At 53.7% G+C, this 14,920-nt stretch overlaps 2 protein-coding genes across 2 annotated transcripts; one reads left to right on the top strand and one right to left on the bottom strand.

The window, feature by feature from the left end:
* Positions 1-8: 8 nt before the first annotated feature.
* On the top strand, positions 9-14,901 carry TGME49_216730 (MCM2/3/5 family protein). The gene is made up of 13 exons (XM_018779746.1): positions 9-4,388; positions 4,888-5,169; positions 5,718-6,018; positions 6,520-6,788; positions 7,180-7,838; positions 8,391-8,621; positions 8,865-9,216; positions 9,446-9,654; positions 10,416-10,465; positions 11,218-11,362; positions 12,077-12,164; positions 12,492-12,592; positions 13,220-14,901. Exons 1-13 carry the CDS (start codon positions 4,020-4,022, stop codon positions 13,248-13,250), a joined length of 3,087 nt encoding a protein of 1,028 aa, XP_018635260.1. The 5' UTR covers positions 9-4,019; the 3' UTR covers positions 13,251-14,901.
* TGME49_216720 (hypothetical protein) lies at positions 325-2,725 on the bottom strand. The gene has a single exon (XM_002370939.2). The coding sequence runs from the start codon at positions 1,976-1,978 to the stop codon at positions 1,427-1,429; it is 552 nt and encodes a 183-aa protein (XP_002370980.1). The 5' UTR covers positions 1,979-2,725; the 3' UTR covers positions 325-1,426.
* Positions 14,902-14,920: the final 19 nt, after the last annotated feature.

Here is a 14,920-nt window from a genome sequence, read left to right as displayed (position 1 = left end):
AAGTCGGAGAAAGAGCTAGGAGGGTGACAACGATACTGCATTAGCAGATCACTGGACTGAGGCTGTAGTGTAATCCAAACGGACAATGTTGGTTATGCTAGGGCTAGACCAATGAAGCAGAGACGGCATGGGGTTCGTCTCGCAAACAAGGCTGGATACATATCTCACTAACGAAGTGCTTCGTCTCCTGCCAGTTGAGAATGGCTTGTGATAGAGTCGAATACAATCTAGAAAAACAAAAGCTGTCGTTTGTCTCGTTGAAGAAGAGAGGGAATATGACTAATGAAGCAATGTGTTTCCAAAACGTGTGGCCGGCCGTATTGATGGTGCCTTCCGTTCGACTTTCGAAGCGATTCACGGGTCAATGACGTAAGAAGAGTATTTGTTTGAAAACGCAGCGTATGACACCCTCTTCTCCTCCGAAAGCTTTAGACCCGCGGGTACCACGGACAGCACGTATCCACACCATACTGACGAAGTCGCTAACGGCGGCCGTGCGCAAGGAATTTTCTACTCGTAACATGCACACATCGGAAGTTCATCCAGCAGCCGCTGCGCTTCTGGGTCGAATGGTTTCCCAATATGTCACTGGGATGGAGTCGTTTATTGTCTTCATGAACCATCCTTGGTGCCAGCATTTCGCTGTTCACAAGACGCTGTAACTAATTGACACTGTGCCTTATGGTTCAGCGTTTATATCCCTCGAAACGAACAACTCTCCACTTGAAGAGACATATGCATCCATAACATCTTTCATCCTAACATACGCGACTTCATCGCAGTACAGAGTTCTGCATGATTGCCCAGAAAAGTCCGTGCATCCAACAAATTCGACGATACGCGTTCCCTCTGACTGTTTGAGCACGTTGTGTACTCAAAAGAGAACTTGATGGGTGTGAAACCGAAAGCCTGGCCGGGCAGGTATGAAATTCAAGCCAGGCTAAAGGACAGCAAAATGATGAAACACACTGCACACGAATTACCACGTCACATCTGGTCCCCGATCTCCATGTGAAGTCGAGTACCTTCAATGACCACAGCAAATAAGAATCCGACAGAATGACCAAATAACGACAATACCCGGTGTGCCAGTGGGCTGTCGTTGCTGGTTTACCAACTCCGACGCAGTTTTCCCTTTTCTGGTAGCTGATTGCTTCAGGTACGTACAAACCCGCAAAGTCCTGCGTTTCCTCAAGTCTGTCTCGACCTGGAAAACAGGGGGGTAACAAAGCAATTCTCTCCACCTGCAAGTCCAGCGCAATCTTGCATTACTCTAGACGTCGCAACCTGATCCTTGACATCTCGAGTGAATCAGGTTGCCACGAAAACCACTCGACCCCAGTAAAATACCTCTGAAGGAAAGAGCTATCAAACGCGGTTCTTTCACAAACGATTCATCCATGACACTCCTCTCATCACCAAGCTGTCAGCCGTCGTTGACCCGAGCAGAGAGACCCCTGTGTGCTTGATCACCACGGATTCCGCCTCGCGAGGTTGAAGACGTGCTCCGTTCTGCAGCCTTGTTCGCGTCGGCGATAAGTTTCTGCAGCCCCTCTCGTCTGGCTCGTGCCCTTTTATGGGAAGAGTGCCACTCTAGAAACTTCTCATTTACATACTCCTCGTCGCGAGCAGACTCTCGGTCATTCAAGTCGTTTTCATACGCCAGGGGCCGGGTGCCCAGGAAGAGTAAACGCGTCGGAGGGAAAGACACGAGGAACAAGCTCAGCAACCAGCTGTTGAGAAATTTAAAACTCCCGTAAAGGGGAGGGACTTCCACAGGGCCAGGTAACTTGGCGTCCATCTCCTCTCTTTCCTCTGCATCTGTTTCCCCCGTCTTCTCGTGCCCGGCCACCTCGGCGCTGCTGTCACTGGTTTGACTTCCAGCGACATGTTCAGCTATTTCTGACAGAGCAACAGTGGCCACTAGGACAAGAAAGAGCGACACCGACGACACGTGAGTTCTGCCGTTGCCACCCATAGTCGAAAAACTGAAGAAAATGTCCGTCACACTGCAGCTGGATCAGAGGCACCACAACAGAGGCAGCGACCGAAAGAAACCAGCCCCTCAAGAAGATAAAGGACAGACACTTGCCCGGGGAGATAACGTCAATTCGTAACTATGAAACAACCACCGAAGAAAAGAACCGCCAGCATATGTGCTACTCCGGGATCTCCATCTCGCGTCTCTGACTGACGCTGTCTACGTGCTCACATAACGCGCATGCTCGTGCAATAAAATGCTCACATTGCTTGTGACCCTGAATGCTACTGTAAACCCTTCTCTTCCCAGTTATTTCTGCACCTACAGTGCCTCCTGTGGAGTGCTGAGAGGTTTAGTAATGAGGAATGCAGTCACCGTCGCTGCCCGCCTTTTCCCGGATTGTTTGTTGGCGGGAGACGCTCGATGCCGTCGACGTCCGTGTCGCATCCCGGTGGCGGTGTTACTTCCTCGCTTAACTCCCTCGTGGAAACTTTTTCGAGTCGAGACTTAGGGTTGATGGCAGTTAATCTTTGACCGATCCGTACTTTGAGATTTAACAGCCAGATGAGTGATGCAGAAGCTGCGCTGTAGGCGAAGCAAAAACCGGAAGGGGTTCCAGGGTTCGCGGTGTAGCATAGAAGAATCGTCAGGGCCTGACGCGAGTTGTGTCGTTCCGGTACATATCGGGTAGGATACCTGAAGCTGACTTCCATCCTCAAGAGCGCTCTTCCATTCAGCGGAACTGGGAGCAGAGAGCAGCCAGTTTACGCGGCTGCTACCGCCGATTGACAAACCGCCGCAGTTCCGCCGCTTTTGTTTGCCGACTTGAGTGTGCACCGATCACTTGACTGCCACCACATGCACGCAGATGAGGGTGGGAGGCAATACACTGGGAAACTGACTTACGGAAATCGACACTTGCGAACTGCGCGTGTGAACGCCACGCTGACGCGAAACACTGCGCCGATTTGCACTCAGTCTCTAGCTCACTTCCCGGTGTTTGTACACCCGAGAAACTGGACAGAAATCGCTTTCAGTTGGGACTTTTCCGGTCAGACATCCGTTGAGTGACCCTCCAACGGCGCTTTCCCCCAGTTGGCGGGTCCGCAAAAAGCGTACTTTTGCCAACCACCACCCCCCTGTAGCCCCCCCTCCGCATTCGCAAGTCGATCGGGGGAAAAGCCCTGGAGGTTCACCGATTCTTCTTCGATCCGTGACCGTCCGACTGAGTCAATATCTAGAACCTTTCCGTTTCCTTCACGCTCAGCAAGTCTGTTGCAGAGACTCGCTTTTCCCAACTGCTCTTGCGGCCAAGACTTCCAGGGGCCCTCTGCTTCCCCGTGTGTGTTCCTGGTCGCTGTAGCGGCGGGGCAGTTCTGCCAGTCCCGCCGGGGACTCCAAGCGAAATTCCTATCTCTCCGATTCAGAACGTTTTCTGCGGAAGCATAAAAACGCGGGTTGACCTGCCGTTTCCACATATCCGTCCGTTATTTTCGCGCCACAAAATCGTTGGGCGGACGCACCCTTTCCCGACCCCGTGTCTTCGGTGTCTTCCCTGCTTGTCCGCCGGCGTTCCCGTGTTTCGGTACTCGACTCCATTGTCTTTGAAACATTGAAATTCTTTCTTCTCCACCTTAGACTCCAGGTTCGCCTCCTTGGCGGAAGCCACAGTTGCTCAACTTGCCGGTATCAACTAGTCGCGCCGCGCTGCCCAGTGAGTGTGCAAGTCTTCTCACCCCCGAACCTGAGTACCGAAATTTGCGGCGAAACTCTGCAGGATTCCGCCCGTTTGCGTTCCAGCTTCTCCCGCCGAAATGTATGCGTTTCCCGTCACTCGCGCTATTTCTTGAACCCCCGACTGAAAAGTGTGCACGCTTGCCGACGCCGAGTCTCCCTCCTGCGTACAGTCCTGAATTGCTCGTCGACCACGCCGCGCGTCTCCTCGCTTTCGGGCGTACCCTTCTCGAAACCCTGGCCCCTCCCTCGCCTCGCTCGACGGGCATTTCCTGTGGCTTTTTGCTCGACAAAAAACACGAAAATGGCGTCCTACGTGACAGACGACTTCGACCGGCCAGAGCCGGGAGCCCCTGGCGCCGACACCACCGAGGGCGGCGAGGAAGACATGACCATGACGATGTCTGGACACCCAGGCATGATGGGAGAAACTCTCGAGTTCCAGACAAACAGCATGCGTCGAGGCGGGGCAACAAACAAGCAGGGTGGACTCCGAACGAGAGTCATTTCCACCATGTCCGAGGGCGGCCTCGAGTCTGCAGAAGGCGCGCTCGTCAACTACGAAGAAGAAGTGAAGCTACAGAGACAGCTCGGCGAGGAAAGCAACATCGAACGAGGTCGACGCATGAAGGATCTCAGCAACGCCTTCAAAAGAGACCTCGAGAGTGTCCCGGTAAGGGCTGTTCATCTCGTGAGAAGAGCGTTGTTCCTCTTGTGAAACAACGAGAGATAGATCACTCTTCAAGACAGAATGCGGACAAGAGACACACGCATGCCACAGAGGACGCAGCGAGCAAAGTGAGACACGCAGGTGGAGAGACAGCAGAACAAGATCCGGTAGCATAACTCTTATCAGCTGTCCTGCACATTGGCTCTTCTTACGTAACCCCGTTTTCCCCGCATGCATGCCTCTCTGCGTGTTCATTCTTGTTTTTGTCTATTCATCCGTCTACCATTCTGTCTCCTTGTGCCCCTCTATCTCTTTGTCTCTATCTCTCTTCATCGCTCTATCCCTTCATCCCTCTATCTCTGTGTCTCCCTGTCTCTTCACCTCTCTATCTCTCTGGGTCTCTGTCTCTTTTCGTCACCTCTCCTCTCTCTATCTCTGTTTCTCTTTCTGTATGTCTACGTATTTCGCCGTGTCGTCCTCTCTCTTTTCCTTCTCTGTTTAGGCCGTCCGTCAACAACTGGATCTTTTGCAGAACCGTGCTGCGGCGATTGTGTCGGGCCTGGAATCCTCAGCCCAGTCGAAGGAACAGAGTGGCGACGACGACGGCGCCTTGGCCGGCTCGGCTGAGACCTGCAACCAGAGACTGCAGCTGTCGATTTCTCTGCTCGTTCAGATGGCTGATGCCGTCTCTTTCTACGACCATCCTCTGATCAGAAATCCGTGTTTCGCTCTCCCTGCTCTGGAGACTGCCGTCCAGGAAGTCTGGAGGGAACGAGGTGCTCTGGTACGAAGCGTGTGGCGACAGAAGTTGTACACTTCCTCCAGTTCAACGTTGTGACAAAGTAGAACCGAGATTTCCTCCAGCTAACACTGTCATGAAGAAGCGACCTTCGAACCCGTTGTCCAGCTCGTAGTCCTTACTTGGAAACTCGCTCGATAGTCACTTTGTAGAGAGGTTGAAAGAGCTGGATTTCCGTGAAAGGAGGAACGAAGGCCCGTGGCAAAGCATTGAACAACACAATGTTGTGCCAAGGAAAATCGCAAAATGCCGTGGTTGCCTTCGCGACGTTAGTAAGCGGTAATCAGAGGGCTCCAGTTTCAAAAGAGCGACCATCTGAACGATGCTGTGTTTATCCTCCGTGTCTTTGTTGCTATATATACATGGTGCCCAGTTGCTTCTGATTCGACACAACGTGTGTACTTACCTTCGCTCCACCACCAGAGGAGAACTTAGATCCAGTGAACCACGCAGGTCTTCAAGGTCTAAACCAGCATACAGACGACGGACCTGCGACGCGAACTCACCTTTAAACTTTGTTCCCCTTTTTTCAGGGACCGGCTCCGCGCGTAGGGATTCTTGGCTGGCTGGGTCACGACCATGTGACGCCTCGCGGACTGAACAGCGGCAAAGTGAATCGCCTGGTTTGTGTCGAGGGCGTCGTCAACCGCTGCACCGCAGTGCAGCCGAAACTCTCTCGAGCGGTCTATGTGAACGAAATGCAGGGAGGTCAGGCGCTTCCCGGTCCTGAAGACTCGGAGGAAAGCCAAGAGAGACAGGTCTACGTTCGCGCTTTCTACGATGTCGCGAACCTCGACAAAGACATCCGAGACACGCAGCCCCCCCCGGAGCGAGGTAGGGCATGCAAAGGAAAAAAGAGAAAGAAAGTTGGGCGACTTGGCATGCAAAGAACTCTTCGTTCGCTGTGCAAAGGTTCAGTCGACACGGGGAAGCGTCTATCCAGTCGAACTGTCAACAGACGTCAGACCCAGACAAGACATTCAGAGGCTCGTTTCTTTCACTCTTCGTTTCTTCGTCGATCGCTTTCTTTCCGTATAGGTTTGTGCTCGTCTCAATCTGTGACTGCCTGTCTGTGTGTCTCTTTCTGTCTCTCTGTCTGTCTCTCTGTCTCTCTCTCTGTCTCTCTCTCTGTCTCTCTCTCTGTCTCTCTCTCTGTCTCTCTCTGTGTGTGGCCCTTTCTGTTTTTCTCTCTATTGCGCATTCTCTCTCTGTTTCCGGTTTCTGCTTTTTTCTCTTGTTCCCGTTCACGTCTCTCTGCCTGGGCTCTCTGGTCGATTCGTCTTGTCTTCTTTTCTCGGACTGGAGCGACTCGCTTTTGCGCGCCTCTGTTTTCAGATCCGACGGGTCTGCGGGTGAATCGCCAGGAGCTGGGCTATTCGTACTTCAAGAACGTACAGCGTTTCTTTGTGCAGGAGGCGCCGGAGACGGCGCCGACGGGGCAACTGCCGCGCTACGTCGAGGTGCTCGTCGAAGAAGATCTTTGCGACAGAGTCAAATGTGGAGACCGAGTCCGCGTCTGGGGCGTCTACAGACCGCGGATGGGTGCGACGAACGGCACCAGCAGCGGACTGGTTCGTCCTTTCCTCATTGCCAACAACATCCAGGTAACTCGACGCAGACGCGGAAGGAGGACGCGGAAGGAAGACGAGGATGGAGAAGAAAGGAGGAAAGAAAACTAGAAGGAAAGAAAACGAGAAGGAAAGAAGAGCGAAGTGACGCCAGAGGGAAGAAGGGAAGAGACTGCGGAAAAGAGAGGCGAAAAAAAGGAGGGTGGGTGGCGAGATCATCGGAGGAGGAAAAAACAGGAGTTCGTTTCGAGATTCACGACATTCCGAGCTTTCGAATCTTTTTCGCGTCGCCTGTTCTCTCCCTTTCGGTTGTCTGTGTCGTTGGCGATTTCGCTCGTGTGCTCTGTTCTCCGCCTCCGTCTCTTCCTGTGTGGAGCTTTGTTCCGAGCTGCGCAGTTTCGTCTGTGCTCTGCGCCGGCTTGTCCAGGTATTGACGGTTGCGGCGCGGGCGTCGCTGATTCGCAACTTGCCGTCGGACTTGGAGAACCTGCGCATGTTTGCGCGTCGACCAGACCTTCTGTCGGTGCTCACGCGCTCCTTCGCTCCGTCGATCTGCGGCCATGAGCTGGTGAAGCGCGGGCTGCTGCTGCAGCTTGCAGGCGGCATGGAGCGCGTCTCGAGCGTCCACCGAATTCGCGGGGACATCCACGTGTTGCTGGTGGGGGATCCGAGCGCGGGGAAGTCGCAGCTGCTGCGGTTCGTCTTGAACCTGATCCCCGGAAGCGTGAGCGCGACCGGCCGAGGCTCGTCCGGCGTTGGGTTGACTGCGGCCATCGTGACGGACCAGGAGACTGGCGAGCGTCGCGTGGAGGGCGGCGCGATGGTCATGGCCGACCGGAGCGTCGTCTGCATCGACGAGTTCGACAAAATGCTTGCAGGCGATCGAGTTGCGATCCACGAAGTCATGGAGCAGCAGACGGTGACGGTGGCGAAGGCAGGGATCCACACGACGCTCAACGCGCGGTGCTCCGTCCTCGCGGCCGCGAATCCTCTGTACGGATGCTGGGCCGACGACATGGACTACAAGCAACAGCTCACATTCGAGGACTCTCTCATGAGTCGATTCGACCTCATCTTCATCGTCAGGTAACGCGCGCCGACGACGCGGCCAGAGAAGAAGCGAAAAAATCAAGGACAGGGGAGAAAGAGGAGAAGAACACGAGCCCGGGAAAGAAGCAAGGAAGGAGAAGGGAGAAGAAGTGCCTATAAGGGTGGAGAGAGGAAGAAAAATGTGCAGGAGAGTCTGGAAGGCGAGGACCGCAGAACAGGCAGCCGACAAACGCGAGACAGGAAGCATGAGGGTCCATCTCATAATCGTTAAAAACAAGTCCTCGTCGACGCGTATGCAGGTCTGCAGCGTCACTGGTCACTGCCTGAAAGAGGTAGAGAGCAGCTGGAAACAGAGAGGCAGGCGATCTGAAGGTCGAAAGGCAAATGGTTTGGAAGGACAAAGAGCCTGTGAACTTAGAACGATCGAGTGTGTGAATGGCAAGACAGATTCACCAGAGGGTGTGAGGGATCCACCTCTGTTGTTGAGTTCATGAAAGAAGAACGTTGTCTTCGCGCCGTGTTCGTCGCTTTCCTGTTCCTTCTGGACTCGAGGCCCCCAGCGTTTTTTCCAAATGGTCCCCCCTGCAGAGACAGCGCAACCACGGCAGAAGATGAACGCCTAGCGACAGCAGTTCTGCGAAACGTCACAGAGAAGGCAAAGCCGGTGTCTGCGGCCGGCGAGGAGAGAAGGAGCTTGGAGAACTGCCAGGTGCAGCCACACAGAGACATGGCACAGGAGCAGACAGAGCAAGAAGAAGAAGAAGCCTCGACGAAGATCTTCTGTCAGCGAAGCGAGATGGCTTATCTGGACAAAGCCGGGTACGTCCACTCGAACGAAGCAGAGAAAACGCATCAGATCGCGTCCAGAGTCCTCTCCATCTAAACGGCGGTGTGTTGAAGCCGCGCTCTGCGAAGTCACAGGTCCGTTTCATGTTTTTCAAGCGTTCATGTTTCTTTCCATCGCCAAAAGAGGGAAGGAAGGGCCATGCGTTTCTCGCGCGCGCCTCGTCGCCGAACCTGGCACACTGCTCTGCTTCTGTCTTATCTCTCGCTGCTGCGCAGCCGCGAACATGAAGTGTTGACGACGGACTTTCTGAAAAAGTACATCCAGTATGTGCGGCGCTGTCGATTCGAGAAGGACGAGGACTCTGACGAGACTGGGGAGCTGGAGAAGACGACTGAAGCGAAGGGTCCTCAACTGTCGGACGACGCTGCGCAAGCCATCATCCAGTTCTACTCGAACATTCGCGACAGATGTTTCTCGCAGGGCGTTGGAACCGGTGCGAAGGCGAACGGCGGCGGAGAGTTCAATGGAGGTGCCATGCTGCGCCCCGTCACCGCGAGAACTCTGGAGGCCGTCGTGCGTCTCGCCACTGCGCATGCGAAACTGAAGATGCAGAAATGGGTCACTCCCGTAAGTGAGGGACAGCGGAGCAGCCAAAGCCGAGGGAGAAGGACAACGCGGTGTCGTCAGAGAAGGAAGGACGGCAAGTGGAGAAACATGCGGTTAGCGGCGAAGTTTCTCTTCTCTTGCGACCGTGGATCAGGCGCGGAGAGACGCAACACACTCACGAAGCCTCCGCGATGTGGAGGAGGAGAACGTCTCTGTGTTCCACGTTTCGCTGCGGCTGTTTTTTTCGCAGGACGATGTGAGAGTGGCGAAAGGCATGATTCTTTACACGTTGTTCGGAGAAGAACCTGACGAGGAGGACAGCGACTCCGAGAGTGAGGAAGAGGAAGGCGAAGATGATGAAGAATTTATTGCTCCTCGGTCTGTGCGCAGAGCCGCCCACAGCCACGCAGAGGGAGACGAAGGCGAAGAAAGCCTGACAGATAAAACGAGAAGCAAGCGGTGAGAGAAAAGATTTTCGACTTCACTGGGAAGAGCAGAAGGCAACAGGCACTCCGCGCTAGGCTGTAGGAAAGCGAAGTCATTTCGGATTATAGAAGCCATTTGCTTTTCTCCAGCAACAGAAGAGGATGACGCGGATGGTCATGTGGGCAAGGCCACTGTTCGCCGTACCCCGAAGGAGAACTTCGACCGCAGAGAGTTCTTTCGCGATTCTCTTCTCTACGTTGAGGAAGAGCGAAGTGTCAAGGGATGTGACGTTGCCACTGTTCAGGAAGTCTTGTTCTCTCTGTTTCCTTTGTTTTCACGACTCAGCGTTTCTCGATCTTCCCCCCCCCCCCCCCCCCCGCGATGACGGGGTCGTCTGGAAGAGTTTGCTTTCTGAATGCCTTGCATTTTCTCTCTGCTGCTTTTTCCTGGCAGTCGTTTGTTGGGGGCCTGCAATTCGCCTCTCGGAAGTTGCGGTGGATCGCGGACATCTGTGCTATTAGATGCGGGAGCGCTTGGGGTTCCGTCTCCTCCTTCAAAGATCCCCGTTTTCACGACCTGAAAATGCCTTTGACTCAAAGAGGTGCACTGCGTAGGCGGAGTCCGCGCCGAGGACGCAGAGGCTGTACGACCCACTGAAACGGTCCGGCGCTCCCCGTGTTTTCTCGGATTTGTGTTGTCTTTGTTGCTGCGATTCAAAGGATCTCCTCTGTTTGCAGCGGTTCCCCGCAGTCTGTCATTTCCCCCCGTTCGCCTTTGTTTTTCTCCTTTTCCAGGCAGCGCGGAGGCGCGAACCGCAACAGGGCTGCAGAGGACGCTGACGAAGGCAAGTGTAAATTCACAAAAAATTCAGAGTTTCTGCATCGATCGGCCACCGGCAGGTGCCGGCCCTCGGCAGAATTCAAAGCTGCTAGACCAAAAAGTGTAGCATAGCATGCGGATGCGGCGAAATTGGTAGACGCGTTTGACTTGGGATCTAATACAATCGAGAGAGTTCGTGTCTCTCCTTCCGCAGTATATTTCCAAAAAGTTTTGTTCTGTTGTGAAAGATTTAAATTCGAATAGTCATTCAACGACAAGTGTTAGAACGCACTCAGAAAACGGTGCTCCATTTGAAAGAACATTAAAAGGTTCATCAGGTTCGGCCCCGTTAACACCAAGAAATACACCAGATACGCTGAAAAATGGACCAGACGGGCATCCATCTCGAACGGCTAATATTCGAGGGCCAATACATGCATACATGCGTATATATATATATATATATATATATATATACGTATGCATATGTATGTTTATTTAGATATATGTGTATATTGTATATATGTATATATATATATATATATATATGGATATACGGATATCGATAGACAGATGTGTAATGCCCGTGGAAGAGGAGTAAAGGAGTGTTTGGTCTGTTTCCAGTGGAAGAGTTGAAAACGCGTTTTGAGTCGTTCCGGGCATGCTAGGATGTCTCAGCTGTCACCTGCGTGCCAAGGCCGGTGCTCGTTTGATGTACTGTTTTCTCGTCGTGGAAGCCGGAGAGTGTCTCCTCTGCTCGGGCTGCTGTGGCTTCAGGAGAAGAGATTGCCTCCCAGCTTCAGTCGCTCGACCTGTCGGATGGATCGAAGAAGAAACGCCGGACGCGCGGACAGACTGGGAAGAACGCGACTGCGACAGGCAGCGTGGAGAAACTTGCTGAAGTTCACGATCAAGCGAAAAGGTGAACAGAGGAGATGAACACGAGGAACGAGACGAGAAGAAAGATAAGCAAGGACAGGGACGAAAACGAGGGGACTGCAAGACGGCGCTTGCGAAATTGTGCTGCAGAGAAACGGATCATCCCGCGCCATAAGCTGCGACAGATTGTGTAGCGTCACACGCAGAGGACGAAGACGCAGAGGAAGAAGACGCAGAGGTTGACAGACAAAGAAAGAAAAATACAGATGTCAAGAATGACCTTCCAGTTTCAGAGGCAATCCTTGAGAGAGGGAGCACGAGGAAACTGGGGACAAGGCACCAAAGTAAACATAGGACACAAACAAACGCGGGGTGTACAAAATACCTGTTCTGAAAATTCGCGATCACATATCAATATATATATATATATATATATATACGTGTATATATACATAAATAGATGTGTGTATATATATGTATGTTCGTATATGTATAAATATTATATGTATTAATATATATAAAATATGTAACAGAGTGTGTACGTAAATGTAGTGAAGCGCTGCGGGGGAGAGGAAGTATCGTTTTGAATCAGAGGAGGACGGATGGAGAGGTTCACGCACACCGTTTGCACTGTCTGTTGAAACGAGGTTCCCTTTCGGAGCAGAGTTGCGGGGGGTTCGATGCTTGCGCTTTTGAGCGAAGTTGAATTTTCAAGGAGGGAGACGAGGTTTTCGATCGGTGTGCGTTCTGCATGCAGGAAGGACTCGATTCACCAATGGATCATTTCCGCTCTGCAAAGAAACGAAGATGGCAGCGGCGTGGAGGTTTCTCAGCTGTTCACTCTGGTGAGGCGCGACAGAGAAGACATGCGAAAAAAGGCCGTTCGTCGAAGGCTTTTTGTTGCCGCACTGGGCGACGCTAGCAGCGGGACATTGAAACGCACCGCTCGACGACTTTGTCCTCCAACTGTGTCTTCCACGCGCTGCCCAGAGGGGTCGCCCACACCGCAGGCTGTCGGTGTTGTATCTCCTGCGAGCTGGGCTCCGCGAAGACGCAAGAGAGACTGGACACAGTAAAAGTGAACAAAGCTCGTCGCGACGTCGAGCCGTTTGTGTGCGTTTGCTTGCGTTATTCGGGTACGAACTGCCATTTTTCGATCTGTGCGTTTTCAGGTTTCAGAGAAGGCGAAGGCGGCAGGGATGAAGGACTTCACCGAAGCCGAAATGCGACAAGAACTCACAGAACTCGACAGCCGAGACTCGGCGCCTCTCTTGTGAGTCAAAGAAGCTCTTCTTGTCCCGCGAGGATTCCTGAGAATGGAGAGTCGCACACCCTGGCGTTCACACAGCGACTCTCTCGTCAGTCCGTCGGCAAAAAATCGGGTGTCTGTACACCCGAGCGTGGAGTCAAGAGGGGTGCTGCGTCTGAACGGAACGCAGGTGTTTTAGATGTCGGGAAAGCCGTTTGTTCGCTAACAGTGTAGACGTGGGCAAGAAAAGCAAAGCGCGACTGGGTCGTCTCTCGGGGCGTCGAGTTCGACGAGTTCTAGCGAGTAGTACCCTAGATGCCAGAAATGCAGAAACGGCGAGAACGACGGTGTCGGTGTGTCTCCTCGGAGAGCTCGGGGTTTCATTCAGGACTGTCCCAGGCGCTGTAGTCGGTCTCTGTTGCCTTTTCTGTTCGGGCGCAAGTTCGGCTGTAGAGACACCGAAAAGCAGCAGACCCTGTTGTCAGCTCCTTTCAAGTGGAGGGAGAGAGGAGGAGAAGATTTGAGGAAGCTGGAGACAAGTGAGAAGTGATAGAGTCCGCAGGTCGCTTTTTGGTCGGGCAGTGACGCGAGACGAAAGTGCTGTCGACGTGAACTTCGTTGTCTCCTTGTCGTGTGTATCCGCTGCTTCAGGTTCCATGGCTCGCGCGTTTACGAGTGTTGATTGGCTGTTGCGGACCTGGTCGACCGTCCGTTTGGCGCGTTCGCTCGATCGCGTTTTTCCTCCTCCAGAGGAAGGTTCTCGTCACGAACTGAAGCCTCTACTTCTCTCAGCCGCTGTGGCGACGAGCGTCGCACGAACCCAGCCGTTTCCGGCGAACGTCGAATTGCGGCCTGGCGCAACCTGGGCCTCTCATGCAGATCTTCAGCGTCTTCGTTGGCCGTCCGGAGTTCGTTTTTCGGTGTTGGAAAAAGCGCCAGAAAGCGTGGAAACAGACACACGCGCGCTGTGTGCGGGCAGAGCAATGCATGGTGTGGCGCGGCGGCAAGCCCAGGTGTTGTGTGAAGACTTTCGCCGACCTGGTGGGATCTTTCTTTTTCTCTTCTTGACTTTCTTCTTCAAGCGGCGATCACCTTCGACCTGGGTGGGCGTCCAGTGCCCCGCGGAAAACGGAGAGGTGGAGCCAACGGAGTTCTTCGGACGGCGTCTTCTTTCGCACCGCCTGCCGGGGGACAGAGGCCTGGTCGATCTCGTCTGGTCTCGTCGCATCGAGGGAACTGACGCAACCCCCTGCACACAGCGACTGCGCTGATGACTCGCGGACCAAGACTGCAGAGCCGCGTCGAGATCCTTTGCCGTTTCCGAGTGTGTAGTGCAGGGGTGTTCATCGGTTTGTGTGTGCCGAGGTGCTTCGGCATACGAGCAGCAGACGAGAACAACTTTCTCTCCCATGTGGACCCAGCGCATCATAAGAGACACGAGCTCGCTATATTATTGGACAGAGGGGAAGCTCAAACATGCAGCTTTGCTTCTTTTGAAACGCATCTGTTTCACTCACTAAGGCGAGCATGCGACACAGAGAGAAGAAACGTCTGGCACTCGCGCTGAAACCAGGCCCATGTAGTGCGTCGCGAGCCTGGAAACTTCGGACTGGCTGTCACGAGACTCCACTCGTCCCTCAGCAGGGTTGTTCACGCACTCTCGTCTCTTGTACCGTCCAGTTTCTTTCCTGCAAAAGAGCCACCCTGTTCTTTTTGCGGTTCTGCAGTTTGCGAGTGCCGAGCTCGCAAGTTATATACGCTGTGCGCGGCATCGAGCCTCACAGCGCTGTGCCGAGAAGAGCTCCAGATTGCCGCGTGTCTTCTCCTGGGAAAAGGAGTTGTTGGACTGTGTTTCGTCCGAACGCCTAGCGCCTTTCCTCGCGCGTTCGGCCTCTACTAGTTGTGCTCTCGCAAAGCAGCTGCGTGTCATGAAGGCTTCCCTCCAGAGGGAGACTCGAGAAGAACGCCAAGAGCTAGCGGGGACCGCGCTCGGAGTGTTGTGGGGTTGTGAGAGGGCGGCGTCAACTTTTTTGTGCAAACGACGTCTGCGCATGTGATGTGGGAAGTGAAAAAGCTCTAGCGGACTGAGGGTGCGTGGCTCGTCTGTGTGTCGACGTGTGCAGTGAACTTTTTCGCAAACGCGTTCTGCGTTTAACTCCCTCGACCCGGCCTCGGCGGGCCAGACGCAGGCTCCGAAACCGGAGTTCACGCAACAGACCCGCGCACTAGAATCATCGGTCTGGCTGAGGAACGGAAGGTGTTCCGTCCTTCAGCGCAACGCGGGGAAAGTTGACAAGTCGAAACAGCTTTTTTCTGTAGAGACGCTCGAGAGGACTGCTCAGCGCCTGCTAC

The sequence above is a fragment of the Toxoplasma gondii genome, chromosome XI (assembly GCF_000006565.2).
Source record: "Toxoplasma gondii ME49 chromosome XI, whole genome shotgun sequence".
NCBI lineage: Eukaryota > Apicomplexa > Conoidasida > Eucoccidiorida > Sarcocystidae > Toxoplasma > Toxoplasma gondii.
This window is presented reverse-complemented; position numbering and strand designations above follow the sequence as displayed.